At 34.8% G+C, this 16,213-nt stretch overlaps 1 protein-coding gene across 1 annotated transcript in view; it reads left to right on the top strand.

Moving 5' to 3' along the window:
* Positions 1 to 276: 276 nt before the first annotated feature.
* LOC111055534 (metal transporter CNNM4) overlaps positions 277 to 16,213 on the top strand; it is a 40,598-nt gene continuing 24,661 nt past the window's right edge. The window contains exon 1 of the mRNA XM_039425539.1: positions 277 to 868. Within this exon, the coding sequence (XP_039281473.1) occupies positions 312 to 868 (557 nt within the window). The 5' untranslated portion in view covers positions 277 to 311. The remainder of the gene's footprint in view (positions 869 to 16,213) is intronic.

Here is a 16,213-nt window from a genome sequence, read left to right as displayed (position 1 = left end):
GAAAACGATGAATTCACATGACCCTAATCTGTTAGGTTGGTACTTCACTTTAATCAAGTTTATGCCGGACTATTAACAATAGTTGATGCCAGAGACTCTCATCTACGCACTCATAGAATAATTCGAATGTCTCAATTTATGTTTCATTTCAGGGAAAAGTGGAAAATAGGACTTTATTGATTTATTTTGCCGCCACTGTTTTTCAAGAGGTTCACGATACCGCCGCTAGGAGAGCTAGAAAGCAGGCAGTCAGATATAAACATGAGCCGGCAGAGGTCTCTTCAGATCTTCAAAAATATCGTCTGTTTTCAATGAACATGGCGCGGGGCATGTTATTATCAGTTTTTCGTCTGTATTATTTTTCAAGTATTTTGTATATTAAGCTAATAGATGCTAATGTTATTCGTCAAGTAGAACCAGTTGTAGAATCGATTAATGTTATAAACGAAGTCAGTGTACACGATTCATTCACAAACATGATTGTAGAACTTCGTGGTTTCAATTTTCACAGCGGCATGAGGGTTAGGGCTGTAAAGAATCCTTCAGATTCTGAGTGCTTTAATAGTGAAAAAGATTATTATAGTGACAGTGCTTACAATTTTCATGAGTTGTGGTCAAATTCAACGTATGCCTTGATGGCTTTGCTTGTGAAGATGCAACCGATTGATGAAAGTGTGAACTTGTATGTTTGTGTTTCAAGCTACAGAACCAAAATGAAAGATGATTTTAAAAAGTTAAGTACGTTCAACAGTGAAGTTATTAAGTGGAAACATCAAGGTGATAGCGTTGTGTTTAGAACTAAAAGTGACAAAACCACTGATGAAAAGGGGAGATCAAAATCAAAGCGACATGGTGGTGAAGATCTCAAGTAAGTTTTGGCTCTTATTCTCCTACTTAAATTTAAGAATTACTTACCTTTACCTAAACTGTCAAGGCTGTATTACATTTTTCTTATATACCATGATTATCTCAGATAATTAGGTCATGTAAATCTTGAAAATACACGGATTTTTCTGTCATCTCTATTAAAAACCTTCCAGACAATTCAGAGCAATATTTGACTAGGCAATAACGAATCCCATATCTACATTTAAATAATATATCCATTCATACTACTTTGAAATCATACGTAGTAGCTTTGAAGCTTTTCAATGATTTAGTTCATTGTTATTATTAAATAAAGTTTAGGTCTTCAACCATTTACATCCTTGCTGTAACTGGTCAAGGTAGTAAACTCTTGGTTGTAAGATCCAAGTTAGAGAAATGTTCACTTTTCTGACAGAGAAATCATAACCACTTCAAAATTATAGATTCTTATAAAGAAATACTCTATTTTGATGAGAAAATACAACGAAAAAATAATCTGGGTTCAAACAGTTACATTTTAATATTGTTGGCTCCAGTCATAAGGTTTAAAAAGTGATTTCTTTCTGAATTAGCCATTGAATAAAATAATACTCTCTGTATAATTCCAAGCTACCTACCACCTTTTATTTCAAGCCTGAATTCTCATAAGGTTTTTCAAATAAAGATTTCCTATTAAGTGTTCTTCAATAATATATTTCATTGAAAAGTAAGCTTAATTCACATTAAACACTCCTGGATTAGTTGTCAATTCTTTTCTTGAGCTGGTCTACACCATCTTGTTATTTACAAGATGTTTATTTTTCCGTCGTTAGAGATTTTATTTCAACGGAACTTGGCAAACACATATTATGTTTATCATGTGCATGATAAGTTAAGTTTAATCTAATAGATTTTTCGAATCTATAAGGACGGAGAAATAAACGTTTTGTTATTTACTCTGGTGTAAACCCAGCTTTATAAGTCTCAAGTTGGGCCTATAGGCTACCTTACATATAATAAAATATATTTTTAACAATAATAATAATAATAATGTTTTATCAACTCAAGAGCTTTTACAAACAATAATAATAGGACAGGGGTAGACAGATATCCTTAGATTTCAGCCTCTAGCTCTCAGATTTATCTTAACATTTTTTTTAAATACAAATTTCATACCTACTAATTTAATCTCAGGTTGTCTGACGTAAACAATTTAATCTCACCTTGTCTGACGTAAACAAATAGTTGTTTACCCAATCCTGTAAATTTTATTGATAAAACTAGCCATGAAGGCTCATGCTTAACTTATTGTATTCTTGAGCAAAATAAATTCTAATTTATTTTTTGCATGAAATAAATTCACAATTAATTGAATTATACACATCACAATATTCAGTACCGTACAATTATTTAGAACAATAACAGTAGATTGGTGTGTTTATGGTAAAAATTCTGATTCCATTTTTGATCTCAGATTAAGTCTACTCAACAATTAATTACAAATTGACTGTTATCAACCCTTCAAGACTAATCACATAAATAAATAATTGAAATATTTTTGATTTTCAGTTATTACAAATAATATAAATCAACTGTTATCAACCCTCCAACTGTAATCACATAAAATATAACTGGAATATTTTTGTTATCAGATTCAGGATTCTCATTTCCCACGTAGGTAGAACCTTGTAGATAAGATAAACACCGTGAGGTCGGATCTACCCTTGGAAGGGTGTCCACATAGGGACAGCCTTGCTAACATACAGCTATTAGCTCCGAAATCTCTTCCTTGTGGTTTGGAACCCACCTTGTACTGTAGGTCTATGCATCAGTCTTCTCCAACTAAGCACAAGTCTCGGGGTTTTTTAGGGCGTCATCCTCAATAAAATAGCCTGCTTCTTCTTTTCTGTACAACTAGAACCAATACAAGTTTGAAATGATTAGAATCTAACAGGATTGGTTTATATAACGCTTAAGCTGCGTTTACACCAAAGTTATTAACAAAATGTTAAAAACTTAATCTTTATAGAATCTTTTAGATTGAACATAACTTATCATACACATGATGAACATATTAGATTGAACGGAACTTGACAAACACACATGTTCATCATGTGTATGATAAGTTATGTCCAGTCTAATATAATCTATAAGGATTGAGTTATAAACATTTTGTTGATAACTTTGGTCTAATCGCAGCTTTAAGGTTTTTGGTTCCAGTATTTTGTTTTGAAGTCATGGTATTATTATGCGTGCCCATTAGTATCTATATTCTCACCTTCCAAAAACCTAATTTAATAGGTGATTAAAAATAAACAAATGAACTAAATAATGCTGGAGAAATTATAACATTTTTGATTGTAAAAAATCAATTTCCATCAGATAGAAAGATCATCACGGAACTGGATGAATTATATCATATGGAATACAAACTTAAACGTGAACTGAGTTTGTTAACATTTGAAACAGTTGTCATGTGGTACTTGTGGATGAGAATACTGCGTGAGGTCTACTGTTCACAGAACTACTAGTACCGTACCTACATTTTCATAATTGAGATTAGATATTTTGTCGATTAATTATATTTCTACATTGTTAAACAACGATATGTCAAAGTTGCAGAGGTAGAAAAGAACCTTGTAGATAAGATAAACACCGTGAGGTCGGATCTACCCTTGGAAGGGTGTCCACATAGGGACAGCCTTGCTAACATACAGCTATTAGCTCCGAAATCTCTTCCTTGTGGTTTGGAACCCACCTTGTACTGTAGGTCTATGCATCAGTCTTCTCCAACTAAGCACAAGTCTCGGGGTTTTTAGGGCGTCATCCTCAACAAAATAGCCTGCTTCTTCTTTTCTGTACAACTGGAACCAATTATAAGTTTGAAATGATTAGAATCTAACAGGATTGGATTATTGACCGAGGGAAGTGAGGTCTAAGATTCAAGTCAACAGTTTGGCATTTCTCTTAATGTTTAAATGTTTAGGTATATGTTTATATGTTGCGCATTTACGGCGAAACGCGGTAATAGATTTTCATGAAATTTGACAGGTATGTTCCTTTTTAAATAGCGCATCGACATATATACTGTACAAGGTTTTTGCAAATATTGCATTTCAAGGATAGGAAGATATATTATTATATCCTAATATAAAAGGAAAAATCTGGTGTGGTACACTCACACAACTTTCCTTGCTCATTGAACTATAAGCCTCATTCTTAAACGAGAATGATTTAGGGGAATAACATAATGACGATTGGCGGCAACATATTTGAAACTACGATCAGACTTCTGTATATGTGTATAGTTGTTTTCAGAGTACTTTTTCCTTTGTGTAAATTGTGAAATTCGATATTTTTTAAAAGTCGTCAAAACAGCTTTTCTACAGATGAAATATCTCGACTATGTGTTCTTTTTATGAACTGCTCTACCTACCTACCTCATGAACGAGATGGAGGCTACAAAGTCCATTTCTCAAGGATGGGGTGGACCCCCATTAGTTTTTCAGAAAGGAGACTCATTCCAGTTAATAGAGCCGATAAATAACTATACATGGTATGAATTTGAAAAAAATCGGTCAAGTCATTTTTGAGAAAATCGTGAAAAACATGTTTTTTTAGTGATTATCCGCCATTTTTCTCAATAATATTACGGAGCTCCTGAAATTTTCCAGAAATGAGACTCATGTCAGTTGATAGGGCTAATAAATAGCTATCCATGGTATAAATTTGAAGAAAATCGTTAAAGCCGTTTCCGAGAAAACCGTAAAAAACATGGTTTTTTAGTGATTATCCGCCATTTTTCTCAATAATATTACGGAGCTCCTGAAATTTTCCCAGAAATGGGACTCATGTCAGTTGATAGAGCTTATGAATAGCTATCCATGGTATGAATTTTAAGAAAATCGTTCGACCCGTTTTCGAGAAAACCGTGAAAAACATGGTTTTTTAGTGATTATCCGCCATTTTTCTCAATAATATTACGGAGCTCCTGGAATTTTTCCAGAAATGAGACTCATGTCAGTTGATAGGGCTTATAAATAGCTATCCATGGTATAAATTTGAAGAAAATCGTTAGAGCCATTTTCGAGAAAAACGTGAAAAACATGGTTTTTTAGTAATTATCCGCCATTTTTTCCGCCATCTTGAATTGAATTCTATTGAATTTCTTATTGTCGTGTCCTCATGGTATAAGGATCTTAAGTTTAAAATTTCAAGTCAATCGGTCAATTAGGAATGGAGTTATCGTGTTCACAGACATACACACACACACACATACACACACATACACACACACACACACATACACACACACACACATACACACACAGACCAATACCCAAAAATCATGTTTTTGTACTCAGGGGACCTTGAAACGTATAGAAAACTTGAAATTGGGGTACCTTAATTTTTTTTGGAAAGCAATACTTTCCTTACCTATGGTAATAGGGCAAGGAAAGTAAAAAAGAGCCTCCTCCATACGCCAATATTGGAGTAAAAATCAGACTATAGAATTATTCATCATAAATCAGCTGACAAGTGATTACACAGATGTGTGGAGAAGCCAGTCTATTGCTGTATTTCCATAAGGTCTATAGTTTCAATCAGGTACTTGTGAATGAGAATACTGCGTGAGGTCTACTGTTCACAGAACTACTAGTAACGCTTAGAGAATAAAATAAGTCGGGATAATTCTATCGTTAAGACTCTTCTTGCTTTATTGAAATTGTAATTAATCTTTTAGTTTATTTTGTATTGTTTGCTGCAGCCAATAAATGAGATAAATAATAAAACATAAAAACAGCTGTTGATTATCACAACAGCTGTTTATGAAGTGGTCAGTTTACTCAAATGTTTACATCTTCTCCACATAAAATTATGATGATCTTGACAGTTTTATTTTCCTTCAAGTCCCATAGAATCATGAAAAGGAATAGGCCTACTGTAGTGAGGTCCGATTATAATGGCAGTGGAGAAAGATAGACGAACAAAGTTGCAGATTCTCTGTTTTTCCACTACCTTCTATACAGCTAGCTGATACCGGTGTACCTGATGTAATATTTATTTATAGTGGAGAATATTTTTATTTATTTATACATTGTCAACTATGAATGATTGGGAAATATGAAATTTTCATTCTTGTTTAAAGTGTAAAATTGCATTGAAATTGAAATTATCTTTATTCTTCTTCTTAAAAAGTAGGCTACAAACAATACACAATATACACATATACAAAACTTGAAGAAGTTTCCTCACACGGGCAAAGCCTGTGTGCGAGGAACGAACCTTTTAAAATTTATTTTTCAAGAAAAAATCTTTTTCAATTATTAAATAGTACCTACAATTTCATAATTGAGATTAGATATTTTGTCGATTAATTATATTTCTACATTGTTAAACAACGATATGTCAAAGTTGCAGAGCTAGAAAAGGATATCGCTATCTGCTTTGTCGAATGATAGACAAGGATAGCAACACCAATGTTGATCAAATACTGCCATTATAACGTGGACCTCACTAGTAGAACATTGTAATGAAATCATTGTAAAATCCTTGAATGGTGAAATCTTATTATAATGTGATTTACTCCAATCTGTCAGTATTCCTCATTAATGCTTTTCATTCAATAAATTCTGATATTTTGAAGTGAATTTCAGTAGATTGATTGATTGATTGATTGATTTTTATTATGACGTGCTAGGTCTCGATAGACCCGTTGCACTAAACAACAGTACAATACAAAACAAGTAAACAAGATACAACAGTATTCAAATGAACAAGAATACAGTGAAGAGGTATACAGTGCTACTTACTTGTAATTCACATCTGTATTACACTGATTGTAAAACCTGTAATCATATCAATAAAAAAATTATGGGACCTCTTCAATTACCACTACAGAATTTTCTGCACTAGGGGATATTGTAACTCATTTTCATCTACAATCAAGCAATTATTGTAAATTTGAAGGGACGCGTTTCTGCTATTACCTTTTTTATGATCCTCCTTCTCCTCCTCCTCCTCCCTTTTCTTCTTCTTCTGGTTTTTCATGATCCTACTTATCGCATATTTCATGGATCACGTTTCCTCCCTATTTCTATTCCACTAGGAATGAAATAAAGGCAGTAGTAATTCAATTCCACTATGCTTTCTTATTAAGGAAGTATGTTCACTGTGAATATTATAGACTGTTTATAAATAATTTGTTGAACATGTAGTCTGAAATTTCCCATTTTCATTAATAATTAAAAAGTTTGCCATCATGTAATGATGTACATAACATGAGAGAAAATTTTTAAAGTAGGTTATAGGCTTAATTGAAACAAAAGAAAATCTTTCCTCTATAATTGAAGAGACCCGAAATGTTGTCAAAAAGCCCACTTTATTTTAATGAAACTAATTATTTACAGGAGCATGCTTTCGTGTGTGTTCACACACCATGGCCCTCTGAAATATTAATTGTTATTAAAATAAAGTGGATTTTTTGACAAAATTTCAAGTCCCTTCAATTATTGATAGTTCCATAACATCAATACTGTACTTACTCTACAAACTTTCCTCTATAATCATCAATAAATAAGACTCACCTTAACACCAGTTCAAAAAATTAGAACTTTCTTTCAATCATTAAAATAAAATATTAATAATTGTGTAGAATTTTATTAAGACAATGTTTAATGTTAGCCAAGAATAATATAGACCAGTTCAAGAGGTCATCAGGATTGAATAGCTTATGATATTATATAACAAAATTATTTTAACAGACATTAAATTGGTAATTGCATAATTCAATCAGTAAGAACAAGTCATTGATATGGCATGAATTTTGTTTTTTATCCACTTATTTAATTTTATTTTATGCAGAAATAGATTTTTTTAATAGAGATTCATCGTTGATCTTGCTCATATTTCAAGACTCTTGACAGGACAATATTTAGTTCTGTCCATAATATTTCAGTATTAATAATGAATAGATAAATAGAAATAGAGTGTTTTCATATTATTGATTCAATTACAGAGGCCAATCATATTTATTCAATTATAAACTGCATGGTGTCAAGTGCTCCAATGTCACATTTTACCTTTTGGATTTATTTAGAGTAGATTTATTTTTGAGTTAATTTTATCTGAAGCGACTATATTTTGACTATGATTAATGGAGTTCACTAGAATTTCAGCCATTGCAACATTTGGCTTCTACGAACTCTGCTGAAAGACATGTGATGTATGAGTGTATATATATGTGTGTACTATGACATAACTGTAAATATATATTAGGAGTGTTTACGTACATTATGTGTGAGGATCTAAATTCGTATATATAGATACACTGTTCTAAATTTAGTTATTATATATAGATGCATCTAGTGAAAGTGTACACAGACATGCGTAGGCGGACTTATGTGTGTGTGTGAAGGAGGGTCGGTGTTAGAGAAAGATAGAGTGAGTGAGTGAGTGAGTGAGTGAGAGAGTGTACGTGTGAGAGACGGATAGTGAGAGACAGAGTGAGAAAGAGGGAAGGATAGAGAGAGAGACAGACAGAGATTGACTGATTGATTTATTTAAACCCAGGAGACTGAAGTTAGGTCGTAGCTGGCCCTTTCTCACACTTAACCCTCAGAGAAAGAGATAGACAATTACAGAGAGAGAGAGAGATTGATTGATTGATTATATGCCTTTATTAGGGCGGAATTAGGACTCCTGGTCCTCTCTGCCACACAAGCTCCCTCCAAAGAGGGAGTGAGCGAGGGTGAGAGACAGATAGTGAGAGATAGAGTGAGAAAGTGGGAGGGAGAGGGAGGGATAGAGAGAGAGACAGACAGAGATTGACTGATTGATTTTCTACTTTTATTCAAAACCTAGGAGGCTGAAGTTAGGTCGTAGCCGGCCCTTTCTCACTCTTAACCCTCAGAGAAAGAGATAGACAATTAGAGAGAGAGAGAGAGAGAGAGAGACAGAGAGAGAGAGTGAGGGTGAGAGAGGGATAGTGAGAGACAGAGTGAAAAAGAGGGAGTGAGAGGGAGGGATAGTGAGAGAGAGGGATAGTGAGAGAGAGATAGACAGGCAGAGATTGACTGATTGATTTGCTGCCTTTATTTAAAACCTAGGAGACTGAAGCTAGGTCGTAGCCGGCCCTTTCTCACACTTAACCCTCAGAGAAAGAGATAGACAATTACAGAGAGAGAGAGAGATTGATTGATTGATTATATGCCTTTATTAGGGCGGAATTAGGACTCCTGGTCCTCTCTGCCACACAAGCCTTTTCAAAAGAAGACAAATTTACATAAGAACAGAAAAAATAGAGAGAGAGATTGATTGAGTACTCTATCAGAGAGTGTGAGAGAGAGATATGGAATACATAAAAGGTTACAATTGACTGCTACATAGTCTGCTCTGGTTTGAAAACAGCAGTAGAATTTAATCGATCGTCTCACCCTTGGCCTCCTAATGCTCGCTGCTCTTACAATGCACGGATCTGGACCTCGTCCAAATAATCAGGGATAAAGAAATATTCGAGATGGAGCGAGAGGGAGAATGTTGAGATACAAGGGTGTGTGTGTGTGTGTGTGTGTGTGTGAGAGAGAGAGAGAGCGATTAGATTAGAGTTTCTCATTTATGTATGTTACAATATACACTGGCTTAGACTATACGCTGATTTGACATTAAATGATAGTATTTATGATTATTCAACGAATATTACAAAGTATGTAAATTAATGAGAAAAGAGAGTGGTTGGAGTGTGTGTGAGACAGAGAGAGTGATAAGAGTGTTCGTATGTGAGAATGAGAGAGAGAGTGAGTGTGTGAGAGGATTGAAGAGAACCACAATTCAGATTATCAGGGATGAATACATTTTTGATAAAGGGCTTGAGGAAGAACAGAAGTTTCAGGACAAGAGAGAGATGTATACATAGTGAGTGAGAAAGAGAGATGGAGTGATTGTAATTAAGAGGGAGTGTGAGAGAGAGTTAGTGATTGAGAAAGAGCGAGAGAAAGGGTGATTGGAGAGGTCCCAGTTTATTATCAGGGATAAATACATTTTTGAGAAAGGGATTGAGGGAGAACAGAAGTCTCAGGTCAAGACAGAGATGTATGCATTGTGAGTGAGAAAGAGAGATGGAATGATTGTAATTAAGAGGGAGTGAGAGAGATAGAGTGAGAGTTAGTGATTGGGAAAGAGCAAGAGTGGGTAATTGGAGAGATCCATAGTCAGAATTTCTTTTAAGAAAGGGCTTGAGAGGGAACAGAAGCCGAAGTGCGAGAGAGATATTTATTTAGCAAGTGAGAGAGAGTTAGTGAGTGGAAGAGGATGAGAGAGAGAGAGAGAGAGAGAGAGCATAAGAGAGATTGTGAGTGGGGAAGAGAGAGAGAGAGAGAGAGAGATATAGATTAGATAGATTCACTGTCAGAATTCGAAGTCAAAGATCAAATTATCAGGAATAAATAAATGTTTGAAAAGGGATTGGGGGAGAGAATGAGCCTAAGGGTGAAAGTGATATATAGTGAGTGAATGAGAGAGAGCGAGAGTGAGAGTGAGGGAGAAAGAATGAGAGAGAGCAAGAGGAATATTGAAGAGATGCCCAGTCAAAACTGGAAGTCAAAGATCAAATTATCAGGAATAAATAAATGTTTGAAAAGGGATTGAGGGAGAGCAGAAGTCTAATGGAGTGAGGGAGATACATAGGGAGTGAGTGAGAGAGGGTGTGTGAGAGAGAGAGAGGATGAGGAAGATTGGAGAGATGCACAGACGTATTGTAGTTTAATCATTGAGTCAGTGGACTTCACTGTCTATCATATAGTGAGGTCCACGTTATAATGGCAGTGGAGAAAGATAGGAGAACAACGTTGCCGATCCTCTGTCTTGTCAATGCCTTCTATAGACGGTAGCTGATACAGGTTTATTGATGTAATATCAACTGTTAATTCTCGTTTGAAATAGTTAATTATATTTTATTAAGCAAGAACTTATATTTATCAATAATTTCATAATGAATTTTCATAATTGAGAGGAACTATTTTGTTAATTATCAATTCTACATTGTTAAAAGACGATCTGGCAACAGAGCAAAGCGAGAAAGAGAGAGTGATATCCGCTTTGATGAATGATAGACAAGGATAGCAATATCATTGCTAATCAAACACTGCCATTAAAACGTGGACCTCACTATAGAAAAGGATAACGCTATCCGCTTTGTCAAATGATAGACAAGGATAGCAATATCAATGCTAATCAAACCAGCGACCACATAGTAGAATCACATAGATCTACTATGTGGTCGCTGAATCAAACACTGTCAATAAAACGTGGACCTCACTATAGAAAAGGATAACGCTATCCGCTTTGTCAAATGATAGACAAGGATAGCAATATCATTGCTAATCAAACACTGCCATTATAACGTGGACCTCACTAGAGCAATGGGTTGACGCTAGTTGCTAGGATGCTGACAATTTGGAGTGAATGTCGTCACTGCAGTTGACACAATAAAAAAACTTAACAGTGGAGCAATGGGTTGAAGCGAGAAAGAGATAGAGCTATCCGCTTTGTTGAATGATAGACAAGGATACCAATACCATTGCTAATCAAACACTGCCATTATAACGTGGACCTCACTAGAGCAATGGGTTGACGCTAGTTGCTAGGATGCTGACAATTTGGAGTGAATGTCGTCACTGCAGTTGACACAATAAAAAGACTTAACAGTGGAGCAATGAGATAATTCCCACAACTAGATAGCGTGGTCCGAGTTCAAAATTGTTGTGTAGACTCAACTCAATTAGAGTTGTTTGTGTTCCATCTACATTCTACTCGTTGTAATGAAGTCAATGAGGAATAAATAGAATTGTTTTGGATGTGGGTAACGCCAGGATGAACTGGAGTTTTATTTTTTATGATTGTGATGCCCGTATTAGCCATAGACTTGTGCTAAGCGTCATGATGTTTTGGTAGGTTCAACTAAATTTAATTGATGGGTGCTTCATTCATTTATGCTATTCATAAAAATAAACGATCATGAATAAGGATTATCTCTCATTATTATTGCTGAGGGTGATACCCGTGTGAGCCCTAGAATTGTGCCAGAGTTGATGTTGATGATGATGATAATGAGATCTGAAAGGACAGATGTTTTGGTAGGTTTACAATATTCACAGAACATTAAACTGGATTCGAGTAGTTGATGATCCATTAGGATTTGACTATGGTGAGGTCCACGTTATAATGGCAATGGAGAAAGATAGGAGAAACATTGCCGATTATCTGCCCTCCCACTGCCTTCTCTAGAGAATAGCAGATACCGATGTATCTGATGTGATATCAACTGTTCATTCTTGTTTAAAATAATCAACTGTATTTTATTTGTCAAGATACTTTTTTTTAGTGATCTAATAGTAGATTTTCAGATTTGACATTTACTATTTTTGTTGATTAATTATATTTCTACATTGTTCAAAAATGATCTGGCAACATTGCAGAGCTAGAGAAGGATAGACCTTTCAGCTTTGTCGAATGATAGACGAGGATAGCAACACCAATGTTAATCAAATATTGACATTATAAAGTGGACATGACTATAGCAATAAAACTGAATTCAAGAAATAGATGTTTCATTCGCATGCTACTCATAAAATAAAACTATCATCATAAAGGATTATCTCACGTTATTATTGCTGAGTGTGATACCCGTATGAGTCCTAGACTTGTGCCAGAATTGAAGATGATAAAAAATGAATGAACGGTTCTTTAGATAGGTTTACAATATTTTTAGAGTACTCGATTAAAGTAGGTACTTGTTTTTCATTCACTCTTCCTTGAGATGATTGGCTCGAATTGTTTTCGTTGGGGGTGATACTCATGGAATTGCTAGACTTGTGCAAGTATAAGGAGAGCTACAAGAGAAAGTGATTGATTGAGTATTTTATTTATGTAGATTACAATATATACTTGCTTATACACTTATATACAATAGCCTACAATACAGCAAAATTATAGATGAATTTACATAATATAGACTAAGAAAATATTTATTGAACTGTATATGATTTGTAATATTATAATAACTATAGATAATTATATTGTTATGCATCTACATAAATTGGCGGAGCTTTGGACATATCAATGTCCATTCTTTGGAATGAATACCAAGAGAGAGAGAGAGAGAGAGAGAGAGAGAGAGAGAGAGAGAGAGAGAGAGAGAGAGAGAGAGAGAGAGAGAGAGAGAGAGAGAGAGAGAGAGAGAGAGAGAGAGAGAGAGAGAGAGAGAGAGAGAGAGAGAGAGAGAGAGAGAGAGAGAGAGAGAGAGAGAGAGAGAGAGAGAGAGAGAGAGAGAGAGAGAGAGAGAGAGAGAGAGAGAGAGAGAGAGAGAGAGAGAGAGAGAGAGAGAGAGAGAGAGGATAAAGGTGGGCTCCGAACTGCCGGAGTCTCACATCATAAAAGTTCATGTACTGGTGAAAATTTATGAATAAATATCAGAGTGAAGATGTAGGATAGTTAGCCTACAACCGATTAAACCGTTTAATTGATTGGCAGAATTTAAGATGATAAAATATGAATGAACGGTTCTTTCGATAGGTTTACAATAACCATTAGAGTGAAGATACCTTTCAATTGATTACTTGTAGTAATCAATCATTTGTCTCTGCTATTAGCTAGTGGAGCTGACACAAGTAGTCTCCCTTCCAACGGGAGTAACGAGGGCACGTTACTTGTCTAATCGTTAAGATTAGATAAGACTGTATCCGCCTCAAAACGTTTGGAGTATAATTAACTCAGCCGACAGTAGTGTTGATTTTCCATTCACACACAAATCAATAAATCAACATATATTGAAGTTACCGTGTTGTCCTGTGTTTTCGTGAGACCTGAATTTGAGAGGATTGATGGGCCCGTTGCCCGGTTGCACAAAAGCCGGTTAAAGTTTAACCGTGATTAACTTTACGAGAACTAGTCATAGAAGGCGTTATCGAAAAGACACCACGCCATTATTGATGGATTGTGAATAATCTACTGTACATAAGGATTATGATCAAGCAAACATCGGGCCGCAAACGTCTTCAAAATGACTAACCGTATCTTCTTATTAATGAACTTCTTAACTGATATCAATTTGATCATAACCGGTAGCCTAAATTCGCCTAAAACTGCAGGTGCCGGTTGCACAAAAGCCGGTTAAAGTTTAACCGTGATTAACTTTACGAGAACTTGTCAGAGAAGGCGTTATCGAAAACACACCTTATTGATGGATTGTGAATAATCTACTGTACATAAGAGATTATGATCAAGCAAACATCGGGCCGCAAACGTTTCAAAATGACTAACCGTATCTTCTTATTAATGAACTTCTTAATGATATCAATTGATCAGAAACCGGTAGCCTAAATTCGCCTAAAACTGCAGGTGCCGGTTGCACAAAAGCCGGTTGAATTTTAACCGTGATTAATTCCACGAGAACCAATCAGAGAAGAGTCTTCAATAACGCATACTCTGATTGGTTCTCCTTGAATTAATCACGGTTAAAATTCAACCGGCTTTTGTGCAACCGGCACCTACAGTTTTAACCAATCAGAGAAGATGTATTTTCAATAACGCATACTCTGATTGGTTCTCCTTGAAATTAATCACGGTTAAAATTCAACCGGCTTTTGTGCAACTGGCACCTACAGTTTTAGGAGAATTTTGGCTATCGGTTATGATCAAATTGATATCAGTTAAGAAGTTCATTAATAAGAAGATACGGTTAGTCATTTTGAAGACGTTTGCGGCCCGATGTTTGCTTGATCAATATCTCCCTATGTACAGTAGATTATTCACAATCCATCAATAATGGCGTGGTGTCTTTTTGAAAGTTGTAAATGATTGAATACATCTTTAATAATAATAGATCATGGATTAACTGACTCATTCCCCATTCTACAAATTGCTTTACTATTTATGTTTCTCAATGATTTCAGAATGTAACATTGAATATATTTTACAGAAATATGGATAGCAGAATCATAGCCAATCTATTATATTTTCACGATAGAGAATTCCACTTGATTTTTGACGATGCATTTGTATAAATGTTTTCTGCAATAAAAGAAATCTTGAATCTTTAGAGACATTTCTGCATCATTTTGTTCTACAGCTATTTTAGTCCAAAATTATTGGGCTGACAATATCTATCAAATTCAGTATATCTGACACCCGTTCGCACAAAAGTCTGTTAACTTCTAATCCCGATTAAATGCCACGGGAACCAATCAGAGAAGGCTTAACAGAGAAACCTTCTCTGATTGGTTCTCGTGGTATTTAATCATTATTAAAATTTAACATATCTTCCAATTCTTAAATAATGTTTATTATTGGTAAATTCTTCAATATAACCCTAATTTAAGTACTTAGTCATTTGTATTTTATATTATTTATCAATATCAGGTACCGAGCTTAGCTCTGGAGTACAAAAGCATGAAAAATGTATTACGAAAGAAGAAATTATAATAACATTCATACAGAAATGTTCTATCTAATCACAGAAAAATGAGATGAATTCCCAGAGGAATGCAAAAAATTTTCTCACAAAGGCCCAGTTGCACAAAAGCCGTTTGAATTTTAATCCTGATTAACTTCACGTGAACCAAATCAGAGAAGACCATTTCAAAAAGATGGATCTATTGGAATTAATCAGGATTAAAAATAACCCGGCTTTTTTGCAACCGGCACCAGATTGAATGATTACAAAAGTTCAACAGCTGAGTCATAATTTTGACACAGTCCCACACACATGAACTTGCTCACTCACTTCCATCACCAACAGACGACGAAATAATTATTATCAGCTGTTTTCCCAAGGATGAATAATAATTATCCTTCTAATGTCCTTCAGCGAGTTTTCCCAGGGACAGACGACGAAATAATTATTATCAGCTGTTTTCCCAAGGATGAATAATAATTATCCTTTTAATGTCCTTCAGCGAGTTTTCCCAGGGATGAGCCTAGTGCAATCGAATTTATATATAAAAACCTACTATGTTCTGAATTTCGTGAGAATCGTTAGAGCCGTTTTCCAGATCCGGTGAAATACAAACATATAAACGTCTAAACATCTAAACATCCAATCATCTAAACATCCAAACATCTAAACATCCAAACATCTAAACATCCAAACATCTAAACATATAAACAGAAGCTGCTCGTTTAACAGTGTAGGATTTTTGTACTTACTGTATTGTGGAATAAAGAAGGTTCTTGATTGATTCATTGATTGAAATATATCTTCCAAATTCAGTAAATTTTATCAGAGACATATTCATTCTTAGATTGTATCGGTCATGTCACAAGTTATATTAATTTTAAAATCGACAACATTGTTAATCGTCTCAATTGAATT

The sequence above is a fragment of the Nilaparvata lugens genome, chromosome 4 (assembly GCF_014356525.2).
Source record: "Nilaparvata lugens isolate BPH chromosome 4, ASM1435652v1, whole genome shotgun sequence".
In the NCBI taxonomy this organism is placed as follows: domain Eukaryota; kingdom Metazoa; phylum Arthropoda; class Insecta; order Hemiptera; family Delphacidae; genus Nilaparvata; species Nilaparvata lugens.
This window is presented reverse-complemented; position numbering and strand designations above follow the sequence as displayed.